The sequence below is a fragment of the Erpetoichthys calabaricus genome, chromosome 5 (genome assembly GCF_900747795.2).
Source record: "Erpetoichthys calabaricus chromosome 5, fErpCal1.3, whole genome shotgun sequence".
NCBI lineage: Eukaryota > Metazoa > Chordata > Cladistia > Polypteriformes > Polypteridae > Erpetoichthys > Erpetoichthys calabaricus.
In genome coordinates, this window is record NC_041398.2 from 249,070,654 (window position 1) to 249,091,865 (window position 21,212).

Sequence of the window (21,212 nt, forward strand, 5' to 3'; positions counted from 1 at the left end):
GAGTTAAAGCACCAACAAGCCATGAAATTAAATTATTGGCAATAATTGCTTTCTAATTAAGCAACCGGGTTAGAACAAAAACCTGTAGCCACTGCGGCCCCCCAGGACTGTGATTGAGGACTCCTGTATTAGAAGGACAACACAGGTATGACAGTTTGGTGACAAAGTGAGAGAACCTATATTGAAATGGTTTGGACACTTGCAGAGGAAATATGAGGGGAAGAATGTTGAGGATGGAACCACCAGGCTAGAGGAAGAGAAGGTTTATGGACGTGATGAGGGAGGACATGAAGGCAGAAAAATGATGTAAAAGAGAGGGATCGAAGTGGATGATCCACTGTGGTGACCCCTAAATGGGAGCAGCTAAAAGAAGTTTAAAACAACACCCTGGTTTGACATTGACATCAGAAACAATGTACCAGTTGTCACCTCTGTGAACTGCTGTCTGGTGGGGTGCCTTTCCCACTATGTTGCCACACAACATACCACCACACGACGTCTTTTTTGCTTTCCGCTGAGTGCACACTTAGAGACACCTCATGTTTCTCTCTCGTCAGACCCCCCCCAGACTGTCTACCTTCCTCTATCCTTCTGTTTCAAAGAATGTACTGTAGCTGTTAGAAAAATGAACAGGAGTTGAATTGATTTTTCATTTACAAACTTGGCTCAGAAAAGACTACGTTGTGATTCTTAATATCTAAACCAAGAGAGAAACCAAACTCTTGTACCAAAACAGCTGTAAATTAAAGCAGGGAGTCTAGACTCGAACCGCCATTGAGGGAATTCTATTGAACGTCTGAGGACTGACACATCGTTAATGGCAAAGACGCTGCTTTTTAAGTAAATGCTGTTTATCTTTTGTTGTCATTACATCATAATCATTGCAAACGAGTCAGACATGCTGCTTTCTTAGTAAATATATGATAAGTCTGTTATTGTTCGTAATATTCCTTACACATTGTAAGAATAAATCAGTGTACTGTATGCTGCTCTTTTCAATTGTCACTTTATTGGAATCTCTGTTTAATTGTTACAAGGCTTGTGTCTATTTCATTGTCTAATTTTACGTGCACTTTTTACATATACTTGGCTGTAAAGGCGGAGATGTCAACTAAATTTCATTAAATGCAAGTATAATGACAATAAAGCAGATCCTCTCTCAAAAAACAAACGCCGAAAAGTCTGAATACAGACATACGTAGAAATGCACCTGCCGATTCGCTTGATGATGTCACGTGCCCCACACTCCCAGTTGTTTCTGGCAATTGAAACCATATACTGTATTATGTTAGGATTATGAGTCACTAAATGGCAGCACCCATAGAGACGGTCACAACATCATTGTTTAAAAGGGAGATAGTTTTACAGTTCATGCACAAGCTTCAGATCATTTCCTAAGTGGTAAAAATGAGCCCCTTTCTTAATACAGTAAAGAATATTACACTCAGAACTTTAGATTGCAGAGAAAAGCTAGCAAAAAATTTAAAAGAAATCCATGTTATAACATCTGCCAGTTCAGCTTTTATTTTACTCTACTTCTGGCTCCACACTTAATTCATCTGTGCTGATGATGTCACTTTTAACTCCATCCAGGGATCCCAAAATCATTTTTAGTGTCAATAAGCAGTCAAACTTCCTCAAGCAGCTCCTGGTGTCTTTGCACCCCTGCACCTTTAGTTGCTCTCAAAGGGTCCTGTCCCAAAAATTTCACCTCAGCTGCCTACACTTCCCGAGTAGTAACATGACCTCATACATTCCCTTCTGGGGCTGTGCTCCCTGTAGTGGCCTTCTCTTTTTAGTCTCACTACTAAGGCAGCCATACAGTCCTGGAAACTGCTAACTTGTCTGATCTCTGGCACCATGTAAGGAACCATGTCGGGTTCCCTTAAATCTGCTAGTGCTGCTGCCTGTGCATCTAGGGTTCTCATAAAACACACACACACACACACACACACACACACACACACACACACACAGACAGACAGACAGACAGTCATTCATTCACATGTGACAAATGAGCGCATACTGTTTGATTCTTTTCATATTATAGAACAAGTGCTCTCACTAATAAATGATCTACAAATGACTGCACACTACAATATACTGATTGCACCGCAATAGCCACACATCACTCAATTTTGGCAAATTGTGGCACAGCCTTCCTCTTTCTTGCACCCCCTGGGAGGTTGGGAACCCCTAGTTTAGATTAAAGATTGGACCGATGTCTCTGGTTTTTGACTTCAGCACATTCTTAGCCTCATTTCTTTCTTCTGGCCAGTCAATAATAATAATAATAACAATAATACATTTTATTTATTCAAGGCGCCTTTCTGAGAACTCATTAGTTGTCCTTGTGGTCTTCCCATCTTGGCAGTATCGTCTTGGCCACTCCTGTGTGTGCTGCCGGCGACATTGTTTGATACGGTCCAGGTTTTATGTGACGCCATCCAAAGGTATTATGAAATGGAATGAAGAGATTTACCACCAGGCCCACCTGCACCTGAATTAACACAACGTAAAAGAGTTCAACTTCTCTTAGTAATTTGGCTGTGTATAATTATTTTGTAAAAAGAACTGGAGATGAAAGATGACAGGTGTTCGTTTTGACAACACTAATTTGCTGCTTTGTGATTTAGAATGGAGACAAAGGAGGGAGTGTAATGGAGCTCTAAGCAGCCATGGCTCCTATTCTTGTTTCATAAAGCCGCCTTACTCACTTGCCCTTTATGTAGATATCTAGTGAATGCTGATTGGTAAGGCACTTTTATTGTTTTGCTGGTATTGAGCTCTAAAAAAGATTTTTTTTTTTCTTGATTGTATTCATTTATTTTTTTGTCTAATATGTGGTTTGGTAGCTATAATACTAAAGAAATGGGAGGCATGGAGTCACACAGTCACCACACCAGGTTTGTGCCCCGTGCCCCATTGTCTATGTGGTGTAGTGCTTTATTGATGTTAACTTTTTGGCTTTGGTACTGATACCAGCTTTAAGGCCAGGTTTATACTTCACACGATGCATGCTCCAGCGGACGCTCCTGCTATGCAAGCATTTTACTGTTTATACTTTTGTACGTACTTTACGTAAATCTGGAAGATTCAACCAGGTGTCAGTGCGACATATCATCACGGTGAAAGAAATGTTCAGCTTCACTGTGTTGTGAATTGCCTGAAACATCCATTATATTCTGAGGACACCTTGCCGAAATATCTCTGAAAAGGATGTTTAATGATGACATCCAATCCAGGGATGCGCCCATTCCAGCTAGCACTGGGCATGAGGCAGAAACAATCCCTGGACGGGGCATCAGCTCATCGCAAGGTGAATACTTTGTGAATTTCCCGTTGGGATTAATAAAGTATCTATCTTATCTATCTATCTATCTGCCAGCACACTCACATACACTAGCGTCATTTTAGTGTTACCCAATCTGCATATCTTTGGAAGGAAACCGGAGCTCACTGTGGAAACCGAGCAGCAAAACATGGAAACTGCAGACAGGGAGCACCAGCGATGTGAGTCCCTGCAAGACAGCAGTGCTACCGCTCCGCCACCATGTCACCCCCATGTGTGTAATTATTAACAGTATTTAAATGAAATTACCGATTTATCTGTAAAATGTAACATACATACTTTAATACATTTCATCATGAAAGTGATATCAAGTATAAATCTAAGGATTCTAAATGTGCAGAGAGCTGGAATATCATGAATGTAACGTGTTCGGTGTGTGACGATGCTGCTGTCAGGTCAGGAGGAAGCTCCAGAAGCGCATTGCGATTAACAACTAGGATGATGTTTACAACGCTGTGCTTTAATGATAAAGTAAACTACGAGTTTAAAGTGGGCATTTTGAGATTAAAGCTGAAATTTCCAGTTTATTCACAAAATAGACCTTTTCACTGTCTCCGTAACTTTTTTTTTCCCTCTGTGGCTCAAATATGCCTTTGTACATTCTGATGACGGCACAGATGATGGTATTGTGAATTTCCCCTTGGGATTAATAAAGTGTGTGTCTGTCTGTCTGTCTATCTGTCTGTCTGTCTATCTATCTATGACTTTTAAAATGTATTGTGCTATTACAATCGGGAATATGCGACACTTTAATATCAAAGCACCACGAATGCATTTGTATTCACCACGTCGAACCATTCATCAAACATCGCAGGAGGCACATCCATCCAGTAGCATCCTCAAAGCGGCTTTCTGTCACATGTAGATAGTAAATAGAGACTCTGACGTCGCATTCCAACTTTTATCACACTGCGCCCACCAACATTTTCCTGGTACTGCAACCCGCGCACGCTTCGCATTAATTTCTGAAGACCTGCTTAGAGGATGCATCAAATGAATGTGCGGCAGCCATGATGCGTGTGCGTGCGCATTCTGAGCGTGAAGTATAAACGAGCCCTTACACCTCAGTACCGGAAACAAAATGCTACCAAAGCAAATAACCAGTAGCTTCCCATTTTGCACAAAATAAGAAGCAGAATTGTTTTTATCCCCAAAAAGTATTGAGAAAACTGAATACTGCCGGCAGTAACTGAACTGTGAATTTCCCATTGGGATTAATAAAGTATCTATCTATCTATCTATCTGAACTGTGGTGCATTTAATTTATTTAACATCAGGCAGGGAAGAAAACCATGGATAGAAGTGTTGGGGATTGGAATGACAGATGTGTGTGTCGGTGAGACGCCGATGCAGCGCTGAGCACTCACTACTGTCACCCACCATCCAATCCCAGCACTGTTAATGCCGTGTTAAATACTCTTTTTAGTTGCTTCCCAATTTAACTAATCTCTCTGCCCAGTCTGTCTCCTAATTCAGTGTCAAGATGCTGAAGCACACTGATACTTCCATCCCTTGATCTTCTCTCGTATTTATGTGTGCTGCTGTTGCACACCGCGCTACTCCCTCTTGACCTCGCACATGCTGCAGGAGTGACTTTAAATCTGGAATGAAACACACTTCAGAGTGTCCTTTGGGCCTAATACATGTTAGTGAAATGCACGTTCGTAGACTGCAATGCGCCATTTGGTATGAAATTTTGCATCTCACTTTGCCAAATCACAATGAGAAGGCTTTAACAAGTTTGTTTGCGTGTTCTAGGGAAAGCATCCTTTGTGATCTCACGCTGTGTGAAAATGCAGCACTTGTTAACCCATCAATCGTAACTTCTTCACACCTTTCAAGTTCTGTGCCCGTGGAAGACATCTGGAGGAGCAAAGGGTAAATCCTTGGAAAATATTTGATATATTGGCTCCTGCTTCTGCAACACCACCACCTGATCAAAGTCCTGTGCAGCTACTTGTGATGTTTTAATGAAAGCAGATACTATGACTCGCTACGTGATCTACTGCATCAAATTCAGTAAGATGAAGCCTACAAATAAGGTCATTCTTGCTAGTACTGGGCTGGACCCCCTTTTACCTTCATTACTGCTGTAATTCTTCATGGCATCGTGCTGGAAACATTCCTCAGGGATTTTGGTCCATATTGACATGATCATATTGTGGCTTGTCATCCTATTGGAGGAAGCCATCAGAAGATGGGTACACCGTGATCATAAAGGGATGGACATGGTCAGCAACAATACTAAGGGTAGGCTGTGGTATTTAAACAATGCTCAGTTGTTACTAAGGGGCTCAAAGTGTGCCAAGCAAAAATCCCCCAAAACCTTACAGCACCTGCACTGCCCTGAACCGTTGATACAAGGCAGGATGGATCCATGCTTTCATGTTGTTGACACCAAATTCTGGCCCTACCAGGCAAATGCCACCACAGGAATCGAGACTCATCTGACCAGGGAACGTTTTTCTAACCTTCTGTTGTCCAATTTTGGTGAGCCCGTATAAATTGTAACCTCAGTTGCCTGTTTTTGGCTTATAGGAGTGGCACCCGCTATGGTTTCCTGCTGCTCCCAGTTGATCAGCAGTTTCTGAAATACTCAGACCAGCCTGCATGGCACCAAAAACCATGCCACCATGTTCAAAGTCATTTCAGTCACCTTTCTTCACCATTCTGATGCACGGTTTGACCTTCAGCAGGTCGTCTTGACAAGGTCTGCATGCCAAAAATGCAGTGAGTTGCTGCCATGTGATTGGCTGATTAGATATTTGTGTTAACAAGCAGTTAAACAGGTGTGCCTAATAAAGTGGCCGTTGAGTGTATATCTCTTATGTAAATATGCATTATTTATTATTTGTATACTATTTATTAATTAGAACATAGGAAGTTTGACAGACGAGACCACCATTTAGTCCATTTGTCATTATGTTTGTTTAGTTAGCCCTCAATTCTTCATGGAAATGGATTCCACAAGATTTTGATTGCCCCACAAACTTGTTGCAGGTCTGACAGTTGAACATTCATCTCCTGTTCTACCACATCCCAAAAATGTTGTTCTGGATTCAGATCTGGTGACTGGGAAAGACACTGAAGAAGTCATTGTCATGTTCTTAAAACCAGTTTGCTTTGCAACATGATGGATTATCATGCTGGAATTAGCTATTACAAGATGCATAAATTGTGGCTGTGATGGGATGGACATGGTCAGCAACAATACTCAGATAGGCCCGTCACTCGAGCTTTGATTGATTGGTATTAGCGGGCCCAGAGTGAGCCAAGAAAACATTCCCTACACCATTACACCCACCACCACTACTAGTCTTGGACTGTTGACACAAAGGCAGGTTGGGTGTATGGATTCATGCTGTTGGCGTCTACTACGTGTGCCTGAGCAGAAATAGAGATTTGTCAGACCAGGCTACGTTTTTCTAGTCTTTTCAGCTGTCCAGTTTTGGTGGGCCTGTGCACACTTTCTGTTTTTGGCTGACGGGAGTGGAACCCGATGTGGTCTTCTGCTGTCATTGCCCATCCACCTCAAGGTTCAAAATGTACCTTCTGAGATGTCTTTCAGCTCCCCTCAGTTCTACAGATTGGTCATCTCAGTTACCAAAGCCTTTCTGTCAGATCATAGCAGTCTGGCCATTCTCCACTGATGAGGCTTTTCTGTCCACAGAACTGCCACTCACTGGATGTTTCTTGTTTTGTTTTTTTATTTTATACCATTCTGAGTAAACTCGAGAGACTCTTGTGTGTGAAAATCCAGGGAGATCAGCAGCCACATATCCACGATTAAACCATCCTGTCATGCTCAAAATTACTGATACCACCTTTATTACCAGTCTGGTGTTTTGTGTGAACATTAACTGAAGCTCATGACCGCTGTCTGCAGGATTTTATGCATTGTGCAGCTGCCACATAATTGGTTTAGATACTGCTACTGTTTAGATAATTGTTTGGATACGCAGGTTTACGGGAGTTCCTCATAATTTGCTTAGTTGAACAGTGGAACCCTATGAGCCATTCAGTCCCTGTACAGGAGGAGCAGGAGCTTGGTCCGTATTGCCGGTAATAAGTCGGACTCGTTTCCTGTTGAGGTTGGACTCCACCAGGGCTGCCCTTCGTCACCGATTCTGTTCATAAGTTATATGGACAGAATTTCTAGGCACAGCCAAGGAGCAGAGGGGGTCTTGTTCGGTCACCTCAGAATCTCGTCTCTGCTATTTGCAGATGACGTGGTCCTGTTGGCTTCATCGGACAGTGACCTCCGGAGTGCGAAGCAGCGGGGATGAGAGTCAGCACCTCTAAATCCTAGGCCATGGTTCTCAGCCGGAAAAGGGTGGAATGCTCTCTCCGGGTTGGGAACACATTACTGCTTCAAGTGGAGGAGTACAAATATCTCAGGGGTCTTGTTCACGAGTGAGGGAAGAATGGAGCGGGAGGTCGACAGACGGATTGGTGCGGCATCCGCAGTAATGCGGGCTCTGCAACGATCCGTCATGGTGAAGAGAGAGCTGAGCCAAAAGGCGAGGCTGTCGATTTACCAGTCGATCTACGTTCCTACCCTCACTTATGGCCACGAGCTTTGGGTAGTGACATAAAGAGCAAGATCGCGGAGACAAGCGGCCGAAATGAGTTTTCTCCGCAGGGTGGCTGGACTTTCCCTTAGAGAGAGGGTGAGGAGTTCAGTTATCCGGGAGAGACTCGGAGTAGAGTCGCTGCTCCTCTGCATTGAGAGGAGTCGGTTGAGGAGGTTCGGGCATCTGGGAGAAGGCCACGGGGCAGACCCAGGACACGCTGGAGGGATTATATTTCCCGGCTGGCCTTGGAACCCAGAGGAGCTGGAGGAGGTGGCTGGGGAGAGGGAGGCCTGGGCTTCCCTGCTTAGGCTGCTGTCCCCACGACCCGACCTCTGATAAGCGGTGGATAATGGATGGATGGAGGGTATAGTGGAACCTCGGGTCATGACCGTAATTCATTCCAGAACTCTAGTCGCAACCCGATTTGGTCGTGACCCAAAGTAATTTCCCCCATATTATTGTATGTAAATACAATTAATCCGTTCCGGACCGTACGAGCTGTTTGTACATATATTTACGCTCGCTCGTTCTGAACATGTGTGGAAATCATCAGCGTGTACGAACCAGAAGGAAAACTGGCTTGTTTGTCACCAAGTGTGTGGTCGTGAACAGATACAAAAGTTTGGTGAGCCTTTTGGTCGTAACCCAATTTGTACGTGGTCCGAAACGTTCTTGACCCGAGGTTCCACTGTATGTCAAAAATCAGTAAATCCTCAGGAAAACACTCACAAATGTCTCCAAACAACTTGACTGTGGACTCTCATTTCTGACTGGGAAATAAATAGCCAGAGGGAGGAGTCGGAGCTGTGATGCCAGGGTGGCCCTGCCTCCTGGGGCTTCACCCACAAAAAACAGAGGGAATGGAGGCACATTTTAAGAAACTGAACAAAAATAAGAAGTGAAATGTGAAACTCTCTGTGATAACATCAAAACATGAAACTTACAATGAACAAAAACAACAGCAGTAAAGCCCAAATTCAAAGTGATTCCTAACTCTCTCTTCCTGCTGTTTGCCTGAGGCCACTCTGACTTCGATAATACAGGTTGGACAATGTTTGTTCACATGGCTATTCAAGGAATCAAAGGTTTCTATTATTTGGAACCCTTGATACGTAAGGAAGAGCGTCTCCATCAGTGCTGTGGAGTCGGAAGCAAATATTGGGTTTCTGGAGTCGACTCAGAGTAAATATAAATTGTAATACTGTATAATGAGTTAGAACTTCCAATTTTCACATTTGCCGTTTTAATTAAACAGACTTCTTCTAGACTTTTGATAAAAGTGTAGCTTATTTTTTTTTTTTTTATTTTGTAAGTTTAATCTTTTGATTAAATTCTGTGTTTGCAAGCCACAACAACATCACTACAGCCTTTAAACCCAAAATTAACAGGTTAGGAGGCTAAAAAGTTAGCCTGATGATTTGTGCTGGCAGTGATGAAGATCCTTGTATCTTCTATGTTATGTGCTTTTAATCAATAGCGTGAATGTACATGTGTAAATATGAATAGAGGAGTCAAAGTGGGTGGTACCTGATACTGAGGAGCCGGGAGCTTGAAGATTTTGTGTTTCGACTCCACAGCCCTACTCAGCATTGTGTTTTATTTTTGCCTTCCACAGTTTTGCCTTGTGCAGTCTTGAATTTCCCTCAATCATTACATTCTCCTGCTATTTCTTGTTAGGCCAGTGTATTAGCCTAGCAGCAGGTGGTGCTGTTGTCTTGCTCTTTTTTCCCCCAAGTTGGCTCACTTTTGCCATTTGTTGATTATTCAGGTGACACATGCTTTGTCACTTAATGGGTTTATTAATTAAATACAAACTTCTTCATATGCCTAATTTCCACATTACTCCGTTTTTTTTTTTTTTTTGTTTTTTTTTCCTTTCTTCCCCACCGAGTTTATGTAAGAATTACTTACACAGTACAGATGAGAAAAAGTGGATTTTTATTTGGGTATTTTAATCTTCCTACCACATCTCAAAAACATGGTGGTTAGAATTACTGGTGATTCCAGGTTAGCCCAGTGTGAGTGGGCACTGTGATGAGACCGGTGTGCCGGCCAAGCCTGGACTTTGAGGTGGCTTCTAGTGCTGCTGGGATCGGCTCCAAACACCTGTGACCCCGCACTGATTTGGGTTTGAGTACTTCTTATAATGTGTCACTTTCTAAGGGAAATTTCATTATGTGAATTTATATTCATGAAGTGTTCTCAAAATTTCATTAAAATATTATTTTGCTGACCTATAAATGTCTCTCTATTATAAAAAAAAAAAAAAACTTGGAAGGAGACGAGACGTGATTTTCCCAAAGAGACACTTTCACGTCCCGTGAGACGAGTCTTTGTACCAAGAGATTTAACCACACCCGGGGCTGGAAATAAAAGAGTAGAAGACAAAGTAGAACGTCATAAAGAATTCAAAAACGTTGGTGCGGTAGACATGTAGAGCAGGTTAGAGATAAAAATTCGAAAATCCAAATAAAGGATAGTAAAGATCGCATTAGCGCAAACAAACGGAAATTATTACTCGGTGAAATAACGGAACAGCGAAAAGAGATCGAATATATTGTTCAGTTTTAAACTTTAGATCGTCTAATTCATGTTGCCATCAGGGAAAAAGTCGTGTTTCTTCCCAATGAAGAGGCGTATCCGCGAGAATTAAATGATTTGTTGTTTGGTGAAAGTGAAATCCAGCAAGAGAAAATTTCAAGCCCCACGAGACAAGAGCTTATGCAAAGAGATTTGGAAAAGTCCTGCCCACATAGCCACACACACGGTTCAATTATTTCTCATTTGTATGAATGCTATTGTCAGACACATTCCATGTAGAGAGAAAGAAACTTTGCGTTGTCACGATGTAATTCCAAACATGGAATCAAAATTCAATGTGATATTGATGAAAAGGTAAAAGCGAAAAGAGGGTGAATATATGGACATAGGTGATATGACAGAAGTGCGCCACGCAAGATGCGATTACATGGCACAGCAGCAAGCCAGCAGCTGATTGAGCAAAGAGGAGGTTAAAAAAAAAAACCTATTTCTTTCCCATTGTATCACAGTTTAAGAGGGGGTTTCGGAGGAGCGACCGTGTCTCCTTGGGGTGCGTTCAGCCCCCCTCTTCACAAAGCGAGTGGCAGAAAAGTGAAGTGGCCGGCCCATAGCACCAGCCTGGGGTATGTGGGTGGGGGATGGCGAGCGAAGCCCCCTAGGTCATACAAAAATTGAAGGAATGGCAGACACTAAGGAGACGGCAAGTCAAGGTGCCACGTTTATAAAACTTTCCATGGATTTGAGGGTGAAAATAGACGTACGTCAAAATAACAGGAAAATGTGTACGTCATTGATGTAGCAGTTCTTTTATGAACGTTATTGTTGTCACTTACTGCAAAATAAATAAATGACCTTTTCTCGTTCTCGTTTCTTGCATTTTTCTTTTCTGATGTGCGAAAGAACAAAAGGATAAAAGTAATTGTTTTGCGTTTTTTCATTTTTCCCTTTTAAGTTGCAAATCAAATAAGTGATTCTCTTTTTTAAATGATATTTTCTGAAACGAAATTTCAAATACCAAAAAGTACACGGACCGACCTGGCAAGTTGACAAGCATCAAGCAGGTTATGTAATCTCATAAGGTGGTGATGTTGATCCTACCAGAGGTGTAGGCTGACAAGTCTCATCCATTTGTCCTTCTGTTTTTTGTATCTGCTATCCATATCCTGCTCAGTGTTGCCTTTGAGTTTTCCTCACAGTGAGTTGTCTAAATGAATGCACAGTGGGTTCAGAAAGTATTCCGACCCCTTTTATTTTCTGTTAACTTGTTGTGTTGTAGATGTAATCTTTACATGGATTAGTTTGCCATTATTGCACATGCTTGTTCACTCTGTAACCCACAATGATGAAGTCAAAATGTGTTTTTTAGACAGATTTGCAAATGTAATTCTATGGTCTTCCTCTGCTTGGGCAGAGTTTGGAGTGGTGCCACCCCTCGTCCAACTCCTGTTACGGACAGGATTCCGTTTCTTTCAGTCCAGCCCCTGGTTAGCCATTTGGAGTTGAAGGGATTGATTTAACCTTTGCTGCAGCCTCTCCCTATAAGCAGTGGGATTTCTTCTTTGGACAGCAGAGATTACGGCCAGGTAAAGCAGTGAGCTCAGGAGGGAAGCAATGACTTTGGGTCTCACAAGGGTTTTTAAAGGAAGGAATAGAAGTCTTGTCGTTGTTTCCCTGACGGTTGTCAGTCATTGAGTTGTGGGCCTTCGTTCGAACATTGGTGCCAAGCTCGTATCTCTGAGAGACGTACCTGCGCCATTACAAGGTCCTATATCGATCATTTTATCAGATAAGCCACTGAGGCTGCATTTCAAAGGGATGCCCAATGATATTAAGAGTGTCCGGTAGTGGCTTCCTAAGACACAACTTGTGTTCCAGCCTGGCAGAATGGATTATAGCCAGTCTGTCCTACACTACAGAGCCAGAGCCCACTTCTACAATATCAGGTGTTAGAGAAGTCTGTCAGTTACACTCTCATGTCTACTCAGTGACTGACTACACGACTACCTCACGGGTCACCGCATAACCCTACAATGCAAGTCTTTGTGAGGTAGGTGGGAGATCCATACACATTCTGCACAGACTGAGGGGGTCAGGAATCCCACCCCAGGTACCTAAAATAACAGCACTAGCCATGGTGCCACCATGCTAAGCCACTTTGGACTTTGTTGTTGCTAAACATTCCACCTTGGGGCCCAGCATCTGCAGGCAGGGTCTCTTAGTGCCAGGGTGGCAACTGGAGGAGAAAAATCTTTCCATTCTTTCCTGCTAAGGCTAGCATGTGATTTGCTCAGCTTTGAAGTATTAATAGTCTTTAATGGAGTTTTATTCCCCCATGACAGGCATTTTAATCCTTTGTTTAGAAGCTGGGAGGTGCGCTTTGAGGGCCCATTCATAAGTCGGAGGCTTGTAGAGCCTGCACATACGGCACAAATATGCACCCTGTCATAATCCCTTTAAGCACAATCTGGGGCTAAGAAGGTAAGCGGCTGCTGCTGCTGCTGAATGGGCAGTGTTGCAGTGGTCCATGTTCTCCCACTAATCTTTCCTGGAACTCATGAAAAAGTTTATGGAAGGAAATGCTTCTCGTGGAAGTGATTTACTTCATTTACTCTAACTTTCACGACTACCGTTTAGACCTGGGATTACAAACTCGCTTTACTGAGTGCCAAAAATAACATTTTACGGTTCCATGATTGGCTGTCATTGGCCAAATTGCATATTTTGTTGACATTTGAAGTAAAAAAAAAACATAGTAAATACAGAATCGATTACAAACAAACATAAGCAATGTCACTTTTGTGAAGTGCTTCATGGTCAGTTGGTGCAGTGTAGGTGTTAAACACTATATGTCTGTGTGATGAAGTGTCCAGTATATGTGTGGAGCTGCAGATGAATCTCTTGGCTGTTTTGCCTCATTGAACCAACACTGCACACGATTTTCCAGGCCTGGATGTCAGCTTTGAGACTCTCACTCCACCGCTGCTCTGTAATAGGTCTTTGACCTGTCTTGAACTTTGCCTATGTATTGCTACCACCAGCCCAGCTTCAAACATCTCACCTGGGGTCAGCAGCAACTTGATCTGCCACAGTGTGACCGCACACCAAGGCCAGTAGACTTTAACAGATGAAGAAGAGCTGGTGGAGCTGCAGAGGCAGCTGTCCTCACTTCCTGTAATGCAAATGGCATTTCAGATCCCGGATCTCGGCACTGAGACTCTCCAACATATCCTGAGAAGAGCCCACCACATCCATTTTAGGTCCCTGCTGCACTAGGCACTTGATAAGTCAGATCGTAGGTCTGCTATCACCAATGTAGCACTGGTACCAAGTGTCAAATGCATTCTCTGCTCTTCACATTGCTCTGTTAGGTGGCTCTAAATCCTTAAAATGACCACTTACTAGTAACTGCAGTAGTTGGAATTCATTTGTGACTTTGCAGGCATTTTTATAGGCTCCTCTGCTGTGGAGACTCATCCCCAGATTGATGCAACTTGTCAACACTGTTACAATACTTTGAACGTCCATGTCCCATCTTGTCTGTCTGAGCTTCTGCAACTGTATGTTGTGCCTACCAAATCTGATCCTCTCAGGATGGTCCAGCTGCTTATTGTTCCTAGGAATCAGAAGAGTACTGTGGGTGACCGAACCTTCTGTGTCCCTTTTGTGATGCCACTATCAGTGACTTAAAACATGTATCTGTTTGCAGACCCTTTTGTATAATTTTATATGGCTCCCTTTTTATGTATTTTTAACTATTTTTGTTGTGCTTTGTGCCACTTTATTGAGCAGTGACAGGCACAGTATAAATTAAATATAATATTATTTAACTACTGTTCCCAGGCCTTTTATTTGCCTGCTGCCATTATCCTTCCTCCATTTATACTCTCTGTTTCTTTTCTTTTTAGCTCTCAGGAAGATGACCGACCGATGTCTCCCTTCTATATGAGGTATGGCGCGCCTCTTAATTCTCATTGTCTTCGTCCACTCACGTGTGTTGATATCTGCAGGCTGTTAACCTGCTGTGGTCTTGTGTTTACTCAACTGTCTAGAGAGAGCGAGCTTTCAGTATTAGGGCGTTACCTCCGTCTGTTACTTTATTGCCAAAACAAACTGAAATTCATAGATTCTCAACATTTTCATGTAATAAAGGGTCCTCACCCAGAGATTCAAAGCCAAAATGTATCATATGTTTGAAATGCTCACTATGAACAACGCTACATAGAGTAACTGGTTACCTCTGACTGCTTGGCACAGCAGTTTTTAATAGAGGTCTCTTGGGCAGACATAGCCGATCGATTCTACACATCTTGTTTCAGCCGCACTCTGTAGTCCTCTTTAAACATGAGACTTGGGAAATTTTTTGGTGCATTCTCTCGGGAATGTACTTGGTATAGTTCATAGGATGCATAAAAACCACCCTAAACTCAAAAAACGAAACAGGAGTTAATAGCACAAAAAAGTGAAGGAATTATTAGAGTAGGTGGAATGCAGAAATAAAGGCCAATACTGTCAGAGCCTACCGATAGCAGACCCTGACCATCCATGGGGTAGCTGTGTTCTATTTCCAACAAGAAAAAATGTCATTATGTGTAACAGAAACCTCTAAATCACAAAACATCAACATAATTACAGTAGGATGGACATGTCTAGTGTCCACTGCTGTACAGATGAAGATTTAGTACACGTCATTCGTGTGTCACCAACCCAAAGCCCAATGTCGCAATTGGGACAGTAGATGCATGTTTTTTTTTATTTTTTTGCAAATATTTCTTATAATAATTTTTCGAGAGATGTAGAATGGGTAGGTCAGGCACCGACAATCAGCACACCCAAAGAGTTGATGTAGTCAACCACAGCACAAGACTTATTGACTTCCACGTTTCCCCCGACACATACATTGACAGTTACTGCATTGTCAGCAGTGCATTGGAGGCTAACATCTTTCTTGTTGTTGCACTCAGTTACAAATATTTTGTCTTTTTGTCACGCAGCTGCTGTACTTTCACCACGGTGAACCTTCACAGAACCGAATTCACTACGCGTATCAGGGCGGGTTGGTAGTACAGAACATTAGAACACTCTAGACGAGAACTGGCCATTCAGCCCAACAAAGCTCGCCAGTCCTCTCCACTTATTTACATCAAGTCGAGTTTTGAAAGTCCCCAACGTTTTACTGTCTACCACACTACTTGGTCGCTTATTCCAAGTGTCTGTCGTTCTTTGTGTAAAGAAAAACTTCCTAATGTTTGTGCAAAATTTACCCTTAACAAGTTTCCAACTGTGTCACTGTGTTCTTGATGAACTCATTTTAAAATAACAGTCTCAATCCACTGGACTAATACACTTCATCATTTTAAACACTTCAGTCAGGTCTCCTCTTAATCTTCTTTTGTTTAAACTGTAAAAGCTCAGCTCTTTTAATCTTTCCTCATAACTCATCCCCTGTAGCCCTGAATCAGCCCAGTCGCTCTTCTCTGGACCTTTTCTTGTGCTGCTATGTCCTTTTTGTTGCCTGGAGACCAAACCTGCACCCCGGACTCCAGATGAGGCCTCACCAGTGTGTTATAAACCTTGAGCAGAACCTCCTGTGACTTGTACTCCACATCAAGGCGCTATATAACCTGACGTTCTGTTAGCCTTCTTAATGGCTACTGAACAATGTCGGGAAGTCGATAGCTTAGAGTCCACTAGGACTCCTAACTCCTTCTCATAAGGTGTACTCTCGATTTTCCGACCGCTCATTGTGTATTCAAACCTAACATTTTTACTCCCTATGTGTAATTCTATACATTTACTGACATTAAATTTCATCTGCCACAAACCTGCCCAAGCCTGTATGCTATCCAGGTCCTTCTGTAATGATATGACGGATTTCCAATTATCTGCTAATCCACCTGTCTTGGTATCATTTGCAAACTTAACCAGCTTACTTATTTTCTGATTTAGATGTAGAAGAGTAAAAAAATAATAATAATAATAATACCAAATAAGGATCTAAAAACAAGAAAATTGGTCTGTTTGGCCTATTCTGTTGTCTGATGTTAGACTCCAGCAACAGCAGCATGGTAGCATCTTCTTTGCTCCCACTCGGGCCACATAAATGAGGTTTGTAGCTGTAATGTTGAGGACTGATAACTTTGTTTGGTGGGCAATGAATGAGTGAAAATAACATAAAATCAATATGCACATTGGGAAACCAAAGCAGCAAATGGCTAAAGTTTTCATTTCTACTTGGGGCAAATAAAGTACGTTTATCTATCTATGTACTGTATAGTGCCTTGTCTGTCTGTCTATTATATAGTGCCTTTTTGACTATCTATCTATCTATCTATCTATCTATCTATCTATCTATCTATCTATCTATCTATCTATCTATCTATCTATCTATCTATCTATCTATCTATCTATCTATCTATCTAGATCGATCCCGATCGATCGTTAAGTGCCTTTCCTATCTGTCTGCCTGTCTGTGTATCTATCTAAACCAGGTCAGGGTGGTAGTGACCACTGCCGCATTTTCCCAGCAAAGCACTTCGACTATAACAGTGGTCAGTTCAACAAGTGATGACGAGAAGAAGCAGCAAAAACAGGCAGCTCTATCTAATGAGGGAACAGTTGCATATTATTATACCAATTGAACCTATACACCAAATAAAAAACATAGTCCCCATTGATTACTCAGATTTCAGCCCGTCTTAGGCAGGCATCACAGCTAATAAACAATAACGTGCATGTCATTGATATGTTTGTGCTCGAGTCATCAGTGTCACCAACAACAAAACTCATGTTTTTTGAGACAGCTAATGGTATTAAAACTGAGAAAAAAGGATGCACTAGTAGCTGATGTATGCTTCACATTTTTGTCTGGAAGATGGCAAACAGTTCATCATCTGTACATGATTAGGTCGAGACGGTGAGGAAACGGCTCTCTTTTGCTGTTTTCACAGGTATTGCTAGCACGGCTGCACCAAGTGATATGCAGGTACAAGAAAAGGGCGAGCAGTGGTGGGACGACAGTGACTGTCATCACAGCTGTAGCTCTCCTCCATTCCTGATTTGCCATGCTGCCGGTGCTGGCTGATGACGGCAGCGCTCAGCCCATGTGTATAGGGAAAAAAACACACAAATTCTGACCTGACCATTCCCACTCATGTTGCATGGTTACAAACCAGATACATATTTGATCTAGGAATACACATGAAAGTGACTCAAACCTGATTTGAAAAGTTTGGAGTTTCTGTGTCCACACATCCCTGTAAACATCAGATTTGTGTGTCATTAAGGCAAAAAAACTCGATTTGAGTCACTTCAGCCTGGTAATGTGAACGTAGTCAAATTGCATTGTGGCATGATCGAAATATTTGATCATATAAATGAAGCTGAAACAAAAAACTAACATCAGTCCATTTCTTAAATGAGTGGAAAATAAAATGAATGACAAAACAAAAGGACAGCAGGCTAAGCCATTCCTGCACTATAAAGCACCACCTGCTCGTGGGCCAACTTCCACATTCTGTCCTCAGTCTAACCTTTGTCCAGCACTATCTCACCACTCTGAACTCCACAGTCTGGTGACTAGAAAGGACTTTTAAGGACTTGGGACATGATTACTTATGGGGAGTCAATAGTAAGGACTTCCAAGGTCCAAGGGCTGGACTGCTAGAGCTCCCCTACTGGCATCATATCAGGCAGGTCTTAAGCAGCCAATGAGCTGTGCCACTAAAACCCTGGGCTGGACTTTGTGGTCTCCAGTGGTTCACATCCCAGCCCTGGCTCTTTGGGTATTCCCAAGTAAGTCTTTTCCTACAAATTCACAAATAATGTTCCTGTGAAAGAGTACGTAGTCCAGCAATACTTATTTAATGTGCTATTATCCACAACAAGCTTAATCTTAAAAATATTGTTTGTTATTGTGGCACTTTTTAATTTGAGAAACCACAGACTAAAACCTAATAGGGATTTAGATGGTGAATTCGAACTCTATCTCCACGTTGGCGTTTTACAGGAGCTTTAAAAGGGAAATGTTCGTTTTTGCATGTGTTTTGACCAGTTTGTTTAAAATTCCGGCCAAATCATTATTGATACAATCAGCACTCCAGCTATTTTTAGCCGTCTGATGTTACATAATGGCTATTTGTTTGCATATGTGAATGCTGGAGTATTGTGCAACTGCCCTCTCTGCAGTGTTCCTGTTAGCGGCTTATTCATCCCTCCATTTTCTGGACCATCATTTCCTATTGCAGTATCACAGCGAGCTGAAACAAACATACAAATTGTAATACAAAGTAAGTTTATCATGGGGCCATACTCACTTAGGCATCCAGGGGCAGTGTATTTTAATTATATTTATAAGCTCATTAGCCACTGCAGATCTCTCTAATAATCTACCGCACCTTCAGGAAGTACTCAGATCTCTTCATTTTTTTCTTGTTCTTATGTTGCAGCCTTCTTGCAAAATCTTTTAAATTAATTTTTTCCTCATCAAGCAAACACTTCTCGCCTCAAAATGACAAAGCAAAAAAACACATTTTTAGAAATTTTTGCAAATTTATTAAAAAAAAAAAAAAAGTACAATTCTGAACCATGTGCCCACAGGGGATGGAACAGCTGTGAGCCATTATTTACTTCAGTATCATTTTTGTCAAAATTTTAGTATCAATCCAACACTAGTGTGGAGATGGGAGAGACTTCCGGAAGGACAATCATCACTGTAACACTCCACTGATTAGGGCTTTATGACAAAGTGGCCAGACTAAAGTCTCGTTAAAAGACACGTGGAAGTTCATGTGTCCATCCATCCATCCTCTTCCACTTATCCGAGATCGGGTCGCGGGAGCAGCAGCTTGAGCAGAGATGCCCAGACTTCTCTCGCCCCGGCCACTTCTTCTAGCTCTTCCGGGAGAATCCCAAGGCGTTCCCAGGCCAGCCGAGAGACATAGTCCCTCCAGCGTGTCCTGGGTCTTCCCTGGGGCCTCCTCCCGGTTAGACGTGCCCGGAACACCTCACCAGGGAGGCGGAGTGGTGGCTCTGAGGCTAAGGATCTGCGCTGGTATCCCAAAGGTTGCCGTCTCAAATTCCCGTCACTGCCAAAAGAGATGCTACTCTGCTGGGCCCTTGAGCAAGGCCCTTAACCTTCAGTTGCTCCAGGGGCGCTGTACAATGGCTGACCCTGCGCTCTGACCCCAAGGGGTATGCGAAAACTAACAAATTCCTAATATAAGAAATTGTATAAGGCGAAATAAAGAACAAAAAAAAAAATCCTGATCAGATGCCCGAGCCACCTCATCTGACTGCTCTCGATGCGCTGGAGCAGCGGCTCTACTCTGAGCTTCTCACCCTATCTTTAAGGGAAAGCCCAGACACCCTACGGAGGAAAATCATTTCAGCCGCTTGTATTCGCGATCTCGTTCTTTTGGTCACTACCCATAGCTCATGACCATAGGTGAGGGTAGGAACATAGATCGACTGGTAAATTGAGAGCTTTGCCTTACGGCTCAGCTCCTTTTTCACCACGACAGACCGATGCAGCGCCCGCATTACTGTGGACGCTGCACCGATCCGCCTGTCGATCTCACGCTCCATTCTTCCCTCACTCGTGAACAAGACCCCGAGATACTTGAACTCCTCCACTTGAGGCAGGATCTCGCTCCCAACCCTGAGAGGGCACTCCACCCTTTCCCGGCTGAGGACCATGGTCTCGGATTTGGAGGTGCTGATTCCCATCCCAGCCGCTTCACACTCGGCTGCGAACCGATCCAGAGAGAGCTGAAGATCACGGCCTGATGAAGCAAACAGGACAACATCATCTGCAAAAAGCAGTGACCCAATCCTGAGTCCACCAACCCGGACCCCCTCAACGCCCTGGCTGCGCCTAGAAATTCTGTCCATAAGAGTTATGAACAGAATCTGTGACAAAGGGCAGCCCTGGCGGAGTCCAACTGTCACTGGAAACGGGTTTGACTTACTGCCGGCAATGCGGACCAATCTCTGACCCCGATCGTACAGGGACCGAACAGCCCTTATCAGGGGGGCCGGTACCCCATACTCTCGGAGTACCCCCCACAGGATTCCCCGAGGGACACGGTCGAATGCCTTTTCCAAGTCCACAAAACACATGTAGACTGGTTGGGCAAACTCCCATGCACCATCCAGGACCCTGCTAAGGGTGTATAGCTGGTCCACTGTTCCACGACCAGGACGAAAACCACACTGTTCCTCCTGAGTCCGAGGTTCAACTATTCGATGGACCCTCCTCTCCAGGACCCCCGAATAGACTTTTCCAGGGAGGCTGAGGAGTGTGATCCCTCTCCCTCTTGGCCTGCCAGTACCTATCAGCTGCCTCCTGAGTCCCACAGGACAAAAGGGTCCTGTAGGACTCCTTCTTCAGCTTGACGGCATCCCTCACCACTGGTGTCCACCAACGGGTTTGGGGATTGCCGCCACGACAGGCACCGACCACCTTACGGCCACAGCTCCGGTCAGCCGCCTCAACAATAGAGGCATGGAACATGGCCCATTCGGACTCAATGTCCCCCACCTCCCTCAAGTTCTGCCGGAGGTGGGAATTGAAGCTACTTCTGACAGGGGACTCTGCCAGACATTCCCAGCTGACCCTCACAACACGTTTGGGCCTACCAGGCCTGACCGGCATACTCCCCCACCATCGAAGCCTACTCACCACCAGGTGGTGATCAGTTGACAGCTCCGCCCCGCTCTTCGCCCGAGTGTCCAGGACATGTGGCCGC

At 43.4% G+C, this 21,212-nt stretch overlaps 1 protein-coding gene across 6 annotated transcripts in view; it reads left to right on the plus strand.

The window, feature by feature from the left end:
* Positions 1-21,212, plus strand: part of fam13a (family with sequence similarity 13 member A) — a 242,902-nt gene that overhangs the window by 108,758 nt on the left and 112,932 nt on the right. For all 6 annotated transcript variants that reach the window (XM_028802748.2, XM_051928116.1, XM_051928112.1 and 3 more), the window contains one exon: positions 14,373-14,414. In XM_028802748.2, the coding sequence (XP_028658581.1) occupies positions 14,373-14,414 (42 nt within the window). The remainder of the gene's footprint in view (positions 1-14,372; positions 14,415-21,212) is intronic.